Source organism: Lampetra planeri, chromosome 73 (genome assembly GCF_965212315.1).
Source record: "Lampetra planeri chromosome 73, kcLamPlan1.2.h2, whole genome shotgun sequence".
NCBI classification, from domain to species: Eukaryota; Metazoa; Chordata; class Hyperoartia; order Petromyzontiformes; family Petromyzontidae; genus Lampetra; species Lampetra planeri.
This window is the reverse complement of record NC_136178.1, coordinates 1,018,594-1,035,978: the sequence shown is the minus strand read 5'-3', so window position 1 is coordinate 1,035,978 and position 17,385 is coordinate 1,018,594. Positions and strand designations below refer to the sequence as shown.

At 59.6% G+C, this 17,385-nt stretch overlaps 1 protein-coding gene across 1 annotated transcript in view; it reads right to left on the bottom strand.

The window, feature by feature from the left end:
* The window catches only part of RARS1 (arginyl-tRNA synthetase 1), a 34,584-nt gene that overhangs the window by 2,264 nt on the left and 14,935 nt on the right, over nucleotides 1–17,385 (bottom strand). The window contains 12 exon segments of the mRNA XM_078620585.1: nucleotides 1,333–1,583; nucleotides 2,085–2,257; nucleotides 5,213–5,318; nucleotides 6,224–6,333; nucleotides 8,031–8,209; nucleotides 9,423–9,529; nucleotides 10,353–10,480; nucleotides 14,329–14,358; nucleotides 14,360–14,450; nucleotides 15,286–15,407; nucleotides 16,940–16,956; nucleotides 16,959–17,039. Coding sequence (XP_078476711.1) covers nucleotides 1,333–1,583; nucleotides 2,085–2,257; nucleotides 5,213–5,318; nucleotides 6,224–6,333; nucleotides 8,031–8,209; nucleotides 9,423–9,529; nucleotides 10,353–10,480; nucleotides 14,329–14,358; nucleotides 14,360–14,450; nucleotides 15,286–15,407; nucleotides 16,940–16,956; nucleotides 16,959–17,039 — 1,395 coding nt within the window.

Sequence of the window (17,385 nt, the reverse complement as noted above, 5' to 3'; positions counted from 1 at the left end):
CTTTTCCACATCAGCCCACCACTTCTCTAGCCCGTGTCACTCGCTCAACCACACTCACCCACGCACTCACCCACTGCTCCACCCACACCACCCTCACCACCCACCATCCACACCACCCACCACACCACTCACCCACACCACTCACCCACACCACCCACACACCACCCACACCACCCACACCACCAACCCACACCACCCACACCACTCACCCACACCACACGACGCACATCACCCACCCACCCACCCACACCACCCACCCACAACACACCACCCTCCCACACCACCTAGCCACTCGCACCACCCACACCACCCACACCACCCACACCACCCACACCACCCACAACACCACCACACCACCCCACCCACCCACCCACTCACCCACCCACCCACCCACCCACCCACCCACCCACCCACTCACTCACACCACCCACACCACCCACACCACCCACACACACCACCCACCCACACCACCCACACCACCCACACCACCCACCCACAAACCCCACACTCACTCACCCACTCACTCACTCACCCACCCACCCACTCACTCACCCACCCACCCACTCACTCACCCACCCACCCACCCACCCACTCACCCACCCACCCACCCACTCACCCACCCACCCACCCACTCACTCACCTCACCCACCCACCCACCCACCCCACCCACTCACTCACTCACCCACCCACCCACTCACCCACCCACCCACTCACCCACCCACCCACCCACCCACTCACCCACCCACCCACCCACCCACTCACTCACTCACTCACCCACCCACCCACCCACCCCACCCACCCCACCCACACCACCCCACACCACACCACCCCCACCCACACCACACCACCCACACCACCCACCACACCACCACACCACCCACACCACACCACCCACACCTCCCCACTCACCCACACCACCCACCCATACCACCCACCCCACCCACCCACACCACACACCCACTCACACCACACACACCACCCACCACCCACCCACACCACCCACACCACCCACACACACTACCCACACCACACCACCCACCCCACCCACTCCACCCACCCACACCACACACACCACCTACACCACTCACACCACCCACACCACACACACCACCCACCCACAAACCCCACACTCACTCACCCACTCACCCACTCACTCACTCACTCACTCACCCACCACCCCCACACCACCCACACCACACCACCCACCCACACCACCCACCCACCCCACCCTCCCCACCCACACCACCCACACCACCCACACCACACCACCCACCCACACCACCCACACCACCCACCCACCCCACACCACACACCACACCCACCCCCCCGTACCGGTGGTGCGATCCTTCTCCACGCAGTAGCAGGCGTCGTAAAAGTCGGTGAAGGTCCCGGCGAGCTCGTACAGGAAGTCGCACAGCGTGTGCAGCTGCAGGTCGTCCGCCGTCCGGGCCAGGACCTCGGGCAGGCGCAGGATGGCGCGGGCCAGCCGGCGCTCGCTGGCGTGACCCAGCGCCACGCCGCCGACGCGCCGAGCCTCGGAGCGCAGCTGAGCCGGATCCACGTGAGCCACTCGCGCTATCGAGCTGTGGGGGGGGGGGGGGTGAAGAGCTTTATTGCTCATGGGGTTTGCTCCTGCGGCATGAATACAGTCGGGGGGGGAGATGGGGAGATGGGGGGGGAGATGGGAGGTGTGTGTCTGTGTGTATGTGTCTGTGTGTGTGTGTCTGTGTGTGTGTGTGTCTGTGTGTGTCTGTGTGTGTGTGTGTGTCTGTGTGTGTGTCTGTGTGTGTGTCTGTGTGTGTGTGTCTGTGTGTGTCTGTGTGTGTGTCTGTGTGTGTGTCTGTGTGTGTGTCTGTGTGTCTGTGTGTGTGTGTCTGTCTGTCTGTCTGTGTGTGCGTGTGTGTGTCTGTGTGTGTCTGTGTGTGTCTGTGTGTGTGTGTCTGTGTGTGTCTGTGTGTGTGTGTCTGTGTGTGTCTGTGTGTGTCTGTGTGTCTGTGTGTGTGTGTCTGTGTGTGTGTGTCTGTGTGTGTGTGTCTGTGTGTGTCTGTGTGTGTGTGTGTCAGTGCGTGTGTGTGCGTGTTCACCGTATGCGAGTGTAGGCGTAGAGCAGGTACACGGCGGTGTTGCCGCGGTCGTCCAGCATCTTGGCGAAGGAGAAGACGTAGTCGTTGGTGCGGCTGTGCGCCAGGTCGGCGTACTTGATGCAGCCAAACGCCACCGCACGACGCGCCGCCTCAAGCTCCTCCGGCGTCAGCACCTGCACCGCACCACACGGCACACGGCACGGCACACACACACAGACACCACTCAGACACCGTACACACACACCACACAGACACCGCACACACCACACACACACCACACACACACAGACACACCACACACACACACACACACACACACAGACACACACACCACACACACACACACACAGACACACACACCGCACCACGCACACACACACACAGACACACACAGACACACACACAGACACACACAGACACACACACAGACACACACACACACACAGACACACACACACAGACACACACACACAGACACACACACACACAGACACACACACACCCAGACACACACACACAGACACACACACACACAGACACAAACACACCACACACACACAGACACACACAGACACACACACACACCACACACACACCACACACACCGCACACACACACCGCACACACACCACACACACACCGCACACACACCGCACACACACCACACACACATCACACCACACACACCGCACCACACCGCACACACACACCGCACACAAACACCGCACACACACAGATAGAGCATGTGTTCAAGCTGGCTGAGAAAAAGCGACAGGCCCACTCTCATCGGCTACAGCATCCCACGCCAGAGAATGGAGGTTCGGAGAGCGGTGAGGCGCTGCAAGGATGGGTGGTGGTCACGGGTGCAGAGGCGATGGAGTCTGCCTCAGTGGCCTGCGATCACAAATCACTATTTAACTCCATCAAAAAAGTAACCTGCAGCGCCACACCTATTACCATCATTAGGGGGAAAAACGATGATCCAATCTCCGACCCCCAGGAACAGGTTTGCAGATTTGCTGAGCATTTCTGAGGTCCTGGGGGAGGGGAAATCCCTCAGCCAGGAAAACAACGTGGGACAAAGTGGGGGTAACCCTGCTGAGGCTGCGGTGCCTCAAATATTGGAGGAGAAAGTCACCCCATGCGAGTGGCTGGCTGAGGTGCCATCTGTTGAGGAAGTAGTGAAAGCTATCCAGAGTCTGAGACCAGGAAAGGCACCGGGCAGAGATGATCTCCCACAGACTGCCCTACATGACATCATTACAACAGTCTGGGCCACTGGACGGGTTCCGCAGGATTGGAAGGATGCCCTGGTGGTCCCCCTCTTTAAGAAGGGGGACCGCACAGACTCTAACAACTACAGGGGCATCTCACTCCTCAGTGTGCCGGGAAAAGTCCTGGCAAGGATTATTCAACATCGCCTTGCTAAGCATGCTGAGGAGAGGCTTGCGGAGCCCCAATGCGGTTTCAGGAAAGGGCGGTCCTGCACAGATGCCATATTTTCTGTACGTCTGCTACAGCAGAGGTGTAGGGAATTCCAACAAGACCTACATCTCTGCTTTATTGACCTGATCAAGGCCTATGATACCATCAGTAGGCCTGGGCTCTGGGTTGTTATTCATGCTTTCGGAGTCCCTGACCCGCTGCTCACGATCATTAAGGACCTTCATGATGGTGAGTGGGCCCGGGTAAAACTACGTGGCCGGGAGTCAGAGCCTTTCCCTGTACACCTTGGGATGCGACAGGGAAGTCCTCTGGCTCCCACATTATTTAACATCTATTTTGACCGCGTAGTTCGTGAAGCCTTCAATAGCTGTACCGGAGGAATTTCCATTTGGTACAGATGGGAGGCTAATCGATGCCCGGGTGCGGTCAAGGAATGGCTCCCTATTGTTCAACCACGTTATGTGTGCCGATGATCTGGTAATTGCTGCTCATTCAGAGAAGGAGTTGGAGACGCTGCTGCTGAGACGGGAGCGTGCCACAAAGAGGTGGGGCCTTACCATCAGCCCCACCAAAACTAAGCACCTGCCTGGGTATTTTGTACCATCGGACACTCCACTCCCACAACTCCCAATCGGTGATGGGGCAGTTGTGGAGAGAGTGGAGAGTTTCCCATACCTGGGCAGTGTGCTTATGACCAGCTCCGGTTTAACAGCAGAGGTCTCACTCCGAATCAGTCGAGCGGCAATATCTTTTCATCGGTTGCGTAATGCTGTGTGGAAGCTACCTGGTCTGTCGCTCCGCACGAAGCTTCAGGTCTTCTCGGCCACAGTCATTCCCTCCCTTCTCTACGCTTGCGAAACGTGGACCCCCCTCATGGAGCATCTGCGCCGGTTAGAAACATTTAGGCTGGCCTGCCTACGATCCATCCTGGGTTTAACCAGGCTGGATTGTGTGAGGAGCTCAGAGATCCTTGAAAGATCTGGGCAAAGTCCCATCGGTGAGCTCCTCCGGCAGGCAAGACTGCATTGGTTGGGTCATGTAGCCCGCATGCCCAGCCACCGCATGCCTAAACAGCTATTGTTCGGCCAGATCGAGGGGGCTAAACGGGCGCGGCACGGGCTAGAGAAGAGATGGAGTGATGTGGTACAGGAAGACGTGGAGCTGAGTGAACTTACCGATGACTGGTACCAGCGGTGTCAAGATCGGCCTCTGTGGAGGAGGCTCGTGAAGGACGCTGCTACTGGGCAGTGCCAGGCTAGGTGCACCTTGAGGCTACTGGGCAGTTGGAGGCAGTCGCCCTCCAACAACAATGGAGGGCGGAGGAGCGACGCTCACAACAACGAGCGGAGTGCCGGGTGGCTAAAGCACAGCAAGTTGGCACAGTAGGGGGCACAGGTGGTGCATCAGCCAGTCATCTCGGTCAGTCGACCCGTGGCACCTGGGTCTGCCCCGTGACCTCCTGCCAGCGGGCGTTCGACACCTCACGTGGCCTCAAGGTGCACTTGGCCTGGCACAAGCGTCGTGGTGACGTCACCGCCACAAAGTGGCGAATGGCGGTTGTTGTTGTGTCTATATGTGTGTCTACGTGAGTGTGTGTCTACGTGAGAGTCTCCACCTGGTGTCTACGTGAGTGCGGGTCTACGTGAGTGTGTGTGAGTGTCTACGTGAGTGTGAGTCTCCACCTGGTGTCTGCCCTTCTCCTGGAGTTTCTCCCCGGCCCTGCGGAGTCCCTCGTCCAGCAGCTCGGCCAAGCGCACCGTCTCCCCGGAGCGCGTCTTGAACTTCTTCCTGCTCCACACAGCACACGGGGGGGGGGGGGGGTCACGGGGGTCACGGGGGGGTCACGGGGGAGGGGGTCACGGGGGGGTCACGGGGGGGTCACGGGGGGGGGTGGTTGGGGGGGGACAACAACAGCCATTCGCCACTAAGTGGCGGTGACGTCACCACGAAGCTTGTGCCAGGCCATGTGCACCTTGAGGCCACGTGAGGTGTCGAACGCCCGCTGGCAGGAGGTCACGGAAAAACCCAGGTGCCACGGGTCGACTGACCGAGATGAGTGGCTGATGCACCACCTGTGCCCCCTACTGTGCCAACTTTCTGTGCTTTAGCCACCCGGCGCTCCGCTCGTTGTTGTGAGCGTCGCTCCTCTGCCCTTCGTTGTTGTTGGAGGGCGACTGCCTCCAACTGCCCAGTAGCGTCCTTCACGAGCCTCCTCCATAGAGGCCGATCTTGACACTGCTGGTACCAGTCATCGGCAAGTCCACTCAGCTCCACGTCCTCCTGTACTACATCACTCCATCTCTTCTCTAGCCCGTGCCGCGCCCGTTTAGCCCCCTCGATCCGGCCGAACAAAAGCTGTTTAGGCATGCGATGGCTGGGCATGCGGGCTACATGACCCAGCCAACGCAGCCTTGCCTGCCGGAGGAGCTCACCGATGGGACTTTGCCCAGATCTTTCAAGGATTTGTGAGCTCCTCACACAATCCAGCCTGCAGGTTAAACCCAGGATGGATCGTAGGCAGGCCAGCCTCAATGTTTCCAATCTGCGAAGTTTCTCCATTAGGGGGGTCCACACGAGAATACACAACATCAACGCCCCATCCCAAAACGTGTCTCCCTACCAACCCGTGACCCCCCCGTGACCCCTCCGTGACCCCCCGTGACCCCCCCGTGACCCTGCCGTGCCCCTCCCACCTGTCCTCCCCGAGCACGACTCCGAATGGGGTGTGCACCACGCGCACCCCCCCCTCCTGGTACCAGCCAGCCAGGCGCGCCGCAGAGAACACCGCCGCAAAGTGGGAAGCCTGCACACAGCACAGCACAGACACCGCACACAGCACAGCACAGACACCGCACAGCACATCACAGACACCGCAGACACCGCACAGCACAGACACCACACAGCACAGACACCGCACAGCACAGACACCGCACACCGCACAGCACAGACACCGCACAGCACACCACAGACACCGCACAGCACAGACACCGGACACCACACAGCACACCACAGACACCGCACAGCACAGACACCGCACACCGCACAGCACAGACACCGCACAGCACACCACAGACACCGCACAGCACACCACAGACACCGCACACCACAGACACCGCACAGCACAGCACAGACACCGCACACAGCACATCACAGACACCGCACAGACACCGCACACCACAGACACCGCACACCACAGACACAGCACAGCACAGACACCGCACACAGCACATCACAGACACCGCAGACACCGCACAGCACAGACACCGCACAGCACAGACACCGCACAGCACAGACACCGCACACCGCACAGCACAGACACCGCACACAGCACAGCACAGACACCGCACACCACAGCACAGACACCGCACACAGACACCGCACACAGCACAGACACAGCACACCACAGACACCGCACACAGCACAGACACCGCACACAGACACCGCACACAGCACAGACACAGCACACACCACAGACACCGCACACAGCACAGACACCGCACACAGCACAAACACCGCACAGCACAGACACCACAGACACCGCACACCACAGACACCGCACACAGCACAGCACAGACACCGCACACCACAGCACAGACACCGCACACAGACACCGCACACAGACACCGCACACAGCACAAACACAGCACACCACAGACACCGCACACCGCAACACCACAGCACACCACAGACACCGCACAGCACAGACACCGCACAGCACACACCACAGACACCGCACAGCACAGACACCGCACAGCACACACCACAGACACAGCACAGTTATTTAGGTCCAACGTGTCATAGGTGAACCCTGCCACTCACCCACCCAGCCACCCACCCAGCAACCCACCCACCCACCCAGCCACTCACCCCACCCACCCAGCCACCCAGCCACCCACCTACCCAGCCACTCACCCACCCACCCAGCCACTCACCCACCCACCCACCCAGCCACTCAACCACCCACCCAGCCACTCACCCACCCACCCACCCAGCCACTCAACCACCCACCCACCCAGCCACTCGCCCACCCACCCACCCAGCCACTCGCCCACCCACCCAGACACTCGCCCACCCACCCAGCCACCCACCCAGCCAGCCACCCACCCACCCACCCAGCCACCCAACCACCCACCCACCCACTCACCCACCCACCCACCCACCCACCCACCCACTCACTCACTCACCCACCCACCCACCCACCCACTCACCCACCCACCCACCTACTCACCCACCCACCCACTCACCCACCCACCCACCCACTCACCCACCCACTCACCCACCCACCCACCCACCCACTCACTCACCCACCCACTCACTCACCCACCCACTCACCCACCCACCCACCCAGCCACCCAACCACCCAGCCACCCAACCACCCACCCACCCACCCAGCCACCCACCCACCCAGCCACCCACCCACCCAGCCACCCACCCACCCACCCAGCCACCCACCCACCCACCCAGCCACCCACCCACCCACCCACTCACCCACCCACCCACCTGCCCACTGTCCGTCACGTAGATGATGATGTCTGCGTGCTCTGTCTGGATGCGGTGGCGCAGGGCGGCCAGATCCGACGTGTCGTAGGTGAAGCCGCCGTCCGACTTGACCACGGTGAGCGGCACGGAGCAGCCCGGAGCAAACAACACCAGGCGGCCCTCGTCCTCCTGCAGCAGGCCTGATGCAACAATCACCACCACAATCACCACCACAATCACAATCACCACCACAATCACAATCACCACCACAATCACCACCACAATCACCACCACAATCACCACCACAATCACAATCACCACAATCACCACAATCACCACCACTATCACCCGGAGCAAACAACACCAGGCGGCCATCGTCCTCCTGCAGCAGGCCTGACACAGTCGTCACAATCACCACAATCACCACAACGACCACCACAACAATCACCACAATCACCACCACCATCGTCACCACCACAATCACCACCACAATCACCACAATCACCACCACAACAATCACCACAATCACCACCACAATCACCACCACAATCACCACCACAATCACTATCACCACCACAATCACCACCACAATCACCACCACGATCACCACCACGATCACCACCACAATCACCACCACAATCACCACCACAATCACCACCACCACAATCACCACCACAATCACCACCACAATCACCACCACCGTCGTCACCACCACAATCACCACCACAATCACCACCACAACAATCACCACAATCACCACCACAATCACTATCACCACCACAATCACCACCACAATCACCACCACGATCACCACCACGATCACCACCACAATCACCACCACCACAATCACCACCACAATCACCACCACAATCACCACCACAATCACCACCACAATCACCACCACAATCACCACCACAATCACCACCACAATCACCACCACCGTCGTCACCACCACAATCACCACCACAATAATCACCATCACAATCATCACAATCACCACCACAATCACCACCACAATCACCACCGCCGCCACCACCACCGTCACCACTAATGTCACCACCACCACCGTCACCACCACCACCACCACCACCGTCACCACCACCGTCACCACCACCACAATCATCACCACCACCACCGTCACCACCACCACTATCATTACCACCACCACCGTCACCACCACAATCACCACCACCACCACCACCACTGGTGTTACAGCTGCTGGTGGTGCAGCTGCTGCTGCTGGTGCAGCAGCTGGTGGTGGTGCAGCAGCAGCAGCTGGTGGTGCAGCAGCAGCAGCAGTAGCAGCAGCTGGTGGTGCAGCAGCAGCAGCTACACCAGCAGCAGCAGCTGGTGTAGTAGCAGCTGCAGCAGCAGCAGCTGCTGTAGTAGCAGCAGGTGCAGCAGCTGTAGCACCTTTGTGCTTGAGCTCCGCCACGACGTCCTGCATGAGGCTCTGGTAGAAGGACTCCCCCCGCTCCTCGAGACGCACGCCCAGCCAGTCGTAGATCTTCTGGAACTCTGTGTGGCCGGGGCGGGGAAGTATGGTCAAGGGGCAAAGACAAAGGTCCCCCGTGTAGCCTGTAACAGACTGCAGGGGCAAGTGCTGTTAGTAGCGAGTAACACCCAGAAAGACAAAGGTCCCCCGTGTAGCTCTAACAGACTGTAGGGGCAAGTGCTGCTAGTGAGAAGCACCCACAAAGACAAAGATCCCCCGTGTAGCCTCAACAGACTGTTGGGGCAAGTGCTGCTAGTAGCGAGTAGCACCTACACAGACAAAGATCCCCCGTGTAGCTCTAACAGACTGTTGGGGCAAGTGCTGTTAGTGAGTAGCACCTACACAGACAAAGATTTCCCGTGTAGCTCTAACAGACTGTAGGGGCAAGTGCTGTTAGCGAGCACCTATGAAGGCCAGAACGGTACACGAGGGGGTGGGTGGCCAGCACCACGCCCGACCGCCTTTGTCTCCCTAGCGGCGATGTTTACACACCGCACCAGGTACTCATTTGAGGCTGAGTCGACCTAGGGGAGGCCAGGGACCGGTTCAGATAGTCGTCACTGGTGTTGGCCGTGAGCGAGAATCGAACCCGGGTCGCCGGGTTCATAGCGCAACGTAGCGCTAACCACTACACTACCGCTCCCCAGACACACACACAGACACACACACACACTGACAGCTACAAACACACACACACTGCTACAGACACACTGCTACAGACACACACACATCCACTGCCACACACACACACACTGACTGCTACAGACACACACACTGCTACAGACACACTGCTACAGACACACACACACACACACACCGACTGCTACACACCCCCCCCCCCCCACCCTCGTCGTGAGATGTCACAGATGAGGCTCCAGCCGCGCAGGATGGACTCCTCCTTGCTCTGCAGGCGCACGACACACTCGTAGGCCCGGCTCCGGAACGACGGGTCCTCGTCAAAGCGAAGCTTCGATTCCTACACACACACACGCACACACGTACACGCACACGCGCACAGTCGTACACACACACGCACACACACATGCGCACACACGTACACGCACAGTCGTACACACACAACAACAACAACCGCCATTCGCCACTAAGTGGCGGTGACGTCACCACGACGCTTGTGCCAGGCCATGTGCACCTTGAGGCCACGTGAAGTGTCGAACGCCCGCTGGCAGGAGGTCACGGGGCAGACCCAGGTGCCACGGGTCGACTGACCAAGATGACCGAGATGACTGGCTGATGCACCACCTGTGCCCCCTACTGTACCAACTTGCTGTGCTTTAGCCACCCGGCGCTCCGCTCGTTGTTGTGAGCGTTGCTCCTCCGCCCTCCGTTGTTGTTGGAGGGCGACTGCCTCCAACTGCCCAGTAGCGTCCTTCACGAGCCTCCTCCACTGAGGCCGATCTTGACACCGCTGGTACCAGTCATCGGCAAGTCCACTCAGCTCCACATCCTCCTGTACCACATCACTCCATCTCTTCTCTAGCCCGTGCTGCGCCCGTTTAGCCCCCTCGATCCGGCCGAACAAAAGCTGTTTAGGCATGCGGTGGCTGGGCATGCGGGCTACATGACCCAGCCAACGCAGCCTTGCCTGCCGGAGGAGCTCACTGATGGGACTTTGCCCAGATCTTTCAAGGACTTGTGAGCTCCTCACACAATCCAGCCTGGTTAAACCCAGGATGGATCGTAGGCAGGCCAGCCTAAATGTTTCCAACCGGCGAAGATGCTCCACTAGGGGGGTCCACGTTTCGCAAGCGTAGAGAAGGGAGGGAATGACCGTGGCCGAGAAGACCTGAAGCTTCGTGCGGAGAGACAGACCAGGTAGCTTCCACACAGCGTTACGCAACCGATGAAAAGATATTGCCGCTCGACTGATTCGGAGTGAGACAGCTTTTGTTCGGCCGGATCGAGGGGGCTAAACGGGCGTGGCATGGGCTAGAGAAGAGATGGAGTGATGTGGTACAGGAGGATGTGGAGCTGAGTGGACTTGCCAATGACTGGTACCAGCGGTGTCAAGATCGGCCTCTGTGGAGGAGGCTCGTGAAGGACGCTACTGGGCAGTTGGAGGCAATCGCCCTCCAACAACAACGGAGAGCGGAGGAGCGATGCTCACAACAACGAGCGGAGCGCCGGGTGGCTAAAGCACAGCAAGTTGGTACAGTAGGAGGCACAGGTGGTGCATCAGCCAGTCATCTCGGTCATCTCAGTCGACCCGTGGCACCTGCTGGGTCTGCCCCGTGACCTCCTGCCAGCGGGCGTTCGACACTTCACGTGGCCTCAAGGTGCACTTGGCCTGGCACAAGCGTCGTGGTGACGTCATCGCCACTTAGTGGCGAATGGCGGTTGTTGTTGTTGTATGTGTATGAGTGTATGTGAGTGTGTGTGTGTGAGTGTGTGAGTGTGTGACAGAGGAGGTGTTCAGGTTAATTGAGAAAAAGCGACAGGCCCACTCTCATCGGCTACAGCGTCCCACGTCAGAGAATGAGGAGGTTTACCGCAGCCTTCACGCGGAGGTTCGGAGAGCCGTAAGGCGCTGCAAGGATGGGTGGTGGTCGCGGGTTGCTGAGGAGATGGAATCTGCCTCAGTGGCCTGCGATCACAAATCACTATTTAACTCCATCAAAAAAGTAACCTGCAGCGCCACACCTATTACCATCATTAGGGGAAAAAACGGTGATCCAATCTCCGACCCCCAGGAACAGGTTTGCAGATTTGCTGAGCATTTCTGTGAGGTCCTGGGGGAGGGAAAATCTCTCAGCCAGGAAAACATCATGGCACAAAGTGGGGATAACCCTGCTGAGGCTGCGGTGCCTCAAATATTGGAGGAGGTCACCCCCTGTGAGTGGCTGGCTGAGGTGCCATCTGTTGAGGAAGTACTGAAGGCGATCCGGAGTCTGAGACCAGGAAAGGCACCGGGCAGAGATGATCTCCCAAGCGAAATGCTGAGGGAGGGTGGCGCTTGTGCACAGACTGCCCTATATGACATCATAACTGTCTGGACCGCTGGACGGGTACCGCAGGATTGGAAGGATGCCCTGGTGGTCCCCCTCTTTAAGAAGGGGGACCGCACAGACTGTAACAACTACAGGGGCATCTCACTCCTCAGTGTGCCGGGAAAGGTCCTGGCAAGGATTATTCAACATCGCCTTGCTAGGCACGCTGAGGAGAGGGGCTTACGGAACCCCAATGCGGTTTCATGAAAGGGCGGTCCTGTACAGATGCCATATTTTCTGTCCATCTGCTACAGCAGAGGTGTAGGGAATTCCAACAAGACCTCCATCTCTGCTTTATTGACCTGGTCAAGGCCTATGATACCATCAGTAGGCCTGGGCTCTGGGTTGTTCTTCGTGCTTTCGGAGTCCCAGACCCTCTGCTCACGATCAGTAAGGACCTTCATGATGGTGAGCGGGCCCGGGTAAAACTACGTGGCCGGGAGTCGGAGCCTTTCCCTGTACACCTTGGGGTGCGACAGGGATGTCCTCTGGCTCCCACATTATTTAACATCTATTTCGACTGCGAAGTTCGTGAAGCCTTCAATAGCTGTACCTGGGGAATTTCCATTTGGTACAGATATAATGGGAGGCTGATCGACGCCCGAGGGTGCGATCAAGCGATGGCTCCCTATTGGTCAACCACGTTATGTATGCCGATGATTTGGTAATAGCTGCTCATTCAGAAGAGGAGTTGGAGACGCTGCTGCTGAGACTGGAGCGTGCCACTAAGAAGTGGGGCCTTACCATCAGCCCCACCCAAAACTAAGCACCTGCCTGGGTATTTTGTACCATCGGGCACTCCACCCCCACAACTCCCAATCGGTGATGGGGCAGTTGTGGAGAGAGTGGAGAGTTTCCCCATACCTGGGCAGTGTGCTTATGACCGGCTCCAGTTTATCAGCAGAGGTCTCACTCCGAATCAGTCGAGCGGCAATATCTTTTCATCGGTTGCGTAACGCTGTGTGGAAGCTACCTGGTCTGTCGCTCCGCACGAAGCTTCAGGTCTTCTCGGCCACGGTCATTCCCTCCCTTCTCTACGCTTGCGAAACATGGACCCCCCTAGTGGAGCATCTTCGCCGGTTGGAAACATTTAGGCTGGCCTGCCTACGATCCATCCTGGGTTTAACCAGGCTGGATTGTGTGAGGAGCTCACAAGTCCTTGAAAGATCTGGGCAAAGTCCCATCAGTGAGCTCCTCCGGCAGGCAAGGCTGCGTTGGCTGGGTCATGTAGCCCGCATGCCCAGCCACCGCATGCCTAAACAGCTTTTGTTCGGCCGGATCGAGGGGGCTAAACGGGCGCGGCACGGGCTAGAGAAGAGATGGAGTGATGTGGTACAGGAGGACGTGGAGCTGAGTGGACTTGCCGATGACTGGTACCAGCGGTGTCAAGATCGGCCTCAGTGGAGGAGGCTCGTGAAGGACGCTACTGGGCAGTTGGAGGCAGTCGCCCTCCAACAACAACGGAGGGCGGAGGAGCGACGCTCACAACAACGAGCGGAGCGCCGGGTGGCTAAAGCACAGCAAGTTGGCACAGTAGGGGGCACAGGTGGTGCATCAGCCAGTCATCTCGGTCATCTCGGTCAGTCGACCCGTGGCACCTGGGTCTGACCCGTGACCTCCTGCCAGCGGGCGTTCGACACTTCACGTGGCCTCAGGGTGCACATGGCCTGGCACAAGCGTCGTGGTGACGTCACCGCCACTTAGTGGCGAATGGCGGTTGTTGTTGTTGTTGTTGTATGTGAGTGTGTGTGTGAGTGTGTGTGTATGTGAGTGTGTGTGTGAGTGTGTATGTATGTGTGTATGTGTGAGTGTGAGTGACCTTGTAGAAGGCCTGCAGATCAGCGATGGGGTGGTGGCTGCTCCGTGTAGTTGGGGAAGCGGTCCACCAGGTGGGCAATCAGCATCCCGAACTGCGTGCCCCAGTCGCCAATGTGGTTCAGCCTGTAGCAGGGGGTGAGCGTGGGGTGAGCTGGGGGTGAGCGTGGGGTGAGCGTGGGGGTGAGCGTGGGGTGAGCGTGGGGTGAGTGTGTGGGTGAGCGGGGGGGTGAGTGTGTGGGTGAGCAGGGGGTGAGCTGGGGGTGAGTGAGTGAGTGAGTGTGTGGGGCGAGTGTCTGCGGTGAGCGTGGGGTGAGCAGGGGGTGAGTGTGTGGTGAATGAGTGAGTGAGTCAGCATCCAGAACTGCGTGCCCCAGTCACCGATGTGGTTCAGCCTGTAGCAGGGGGTGAGCGTGGGATGAGCGGGGGGTGAGCGGGGGGTGAGTATGGGGGTGAGCGTGGGGTGAGCGGGGGGTGAGCGTGGGGGTGAGCGTGGGGTGAGCGTGGGGTGAGCGGGGGGGTGAGTGTGTGGGGTGAGCGGGGGGTGAGTGTGGGGTGAGCGGGGGGGTGAGCGGGGGGTGAGTGTGGGGTGAGTGTGTGGGGTGAGCGGGGGGTGAGTGTGGGGTGAGTGTGGGGTGAGGGGGGGGTGAGGGGGGGGTGAGTGTGGGGTGAGCGTGGGGTGAGCGGGGGGTGAGCGTGGGGTGAGTGTGTGGGGTGAGCGGGGGGTGAGTGTGGGGTGAGCGGGGTGTGAGTGTGGGGTGAGTGTGGGATGAGTGTGTGGGGTGAGTGTGTGTGTGAGCGTGTGGGTGAGCATGTGGGTGAGTGGGTGAGCGTGTGAGTGTGTGAGTGTGTGGGTGAGCGAGTGGGTGAGCGTGTGGGTGAGCGTGTGGGTGAGTGGGTGAGCGTGTGAGTGTGTGTGTGTGTGGGTGTGCAGGGGGTGAGCGTGTGGATGAGCGCTCACCGCACGACGTCGTGCCCCAGGAACTCGTACAGGCGGCTGGTGCTGTCCCCGATGATCGTGGAGCGGAGGTGACCCACGTGCATCTCCTTGGCCACGTTCGGGTAGGAGAAGTCGATGACGACCTGCAACCACAACAACAACAACCACAACAACAACAACAACAACATCAACAACAATAAGCATCACCGCATCAACAACCACGACAACATAAACAACCACGACATCAACAACAATAAGCACCACCACATCAACAACCACCACAGCAACAACCAAAACAACAACAACAACAACATCAACAACAATAAGCACCACCGCATCAACAACCACGACAATCAACAACAAACAACAAAATTAACACTGACAACAACAGCATTCACAACAATCACCACCAACAACAACAGCAATCAGCAACAACGATAACATTAACAACAACACCCACCCACCCACCCACTCACCCACTCACCCACCCACCCACCCACTCACCCACCCACCCACACACCCCCACACCCCCACCCACCCACTCACCCACCCACCCACCCAATCATCCACCCCACCAACCCACCACCCACCCACCACACACCCACTCACCCACCCACCACCCACCACCCACCCACTCACCCACCCACTCACCCACCCACTCACCCACCCACTCATCCACCCCACTCACCACCCACCCACTCACCCACCTACTCACCCACTCACCCACCCACCCCACCCCACACACCACCCCCCCCACACACTCACCCACCCACCCACACACTCACCACCCCCACTCACCCACCACCCACTCACCCACCCACCCACACACCCCACCCCCCCAACCACCCACTCACACACTCACCCACCCACACACTCACCCACCCACCCACACACTCACCCACCCACCCACACACTCACCCCACCCCCCACCCACTCACCACCCACCCACTCACCCACCCACCCACCCACACACTCACCCACCCACCCACCCACACACTCACCCACCCACCCACCCACACACTCACCCACCCACCCACCCACACACTCACCCACCCACCCACACACTCACCCACCCACCCACCCACCCACACACTCACCCACCCACCCACCCACTCACCCACCCACCCACCCACTCACCCACCCACCCACCCACCCACTCACCCACCCACCCACCCACTCACCCCCCACCCACCCACTCACCCACCCACCCACCCACCCACTCACCCACCCACCCACCCACTCACCCACCCACCCACCCACTCACCCACCCACCCACCCACTCACCCACCCACCCACCCACTCACCCACCCACCCACTCACCCACTCACCCACCCACCCACTCACCCACCATACAACCCACTCACCCACCATACAACCCACTCACCCACCACACAACCCACTCACCCACCACACAACCCACTCACCCACCACACAACCCACTCACCCCACCACACAACCCACTCACCCACCCACCCACCCACCAACCCCACCCACCCACCAACCCACCCACCCACCCACTCACCCACTCACCCACCCACCCACCCACCCACCCACTCACTCACCCACCCACCCACCCACTCACCCACCCACCAACCCCACCCACCCACCCACCAACCCACCCACCCACACACCCACACACCCACCCACTCACCCACCCACCAACCCACCCACCCACCTTCTTGCGGGCTCCGGTGTTGGGGGGCTCACTCCGTGCAGGAGGAGGCGTGTGAGTTGGCGCGCGAGGAACGCCGTGTCCAGGTACACGTTGATAAAGCCTGCACGGAGGACAGCGGGGTCAGAGGTCAGGGGGTCAGGGAGTCAGGGGGCGCACACCCCACTGGAGCCCCACGCGCTCACAATCACCCACCCACTCACCCATCCACTCACTCACCTATCCACTCACTCACTCACCCATCCACTCACTCACTCACTCACCCATCCACTCACCCATCCACTCACTCACCTATCCACTCACCCATCCACTCACTCACCCATCCACACACTCACTCACTCCACATCCACTCAACTCACTCACCCATCCACTCACTCGCCCATCCCACTCACTCGCTCACTCACCCACTCATCCATCCACTCACTCACTCACCCATCCACTCACTCACT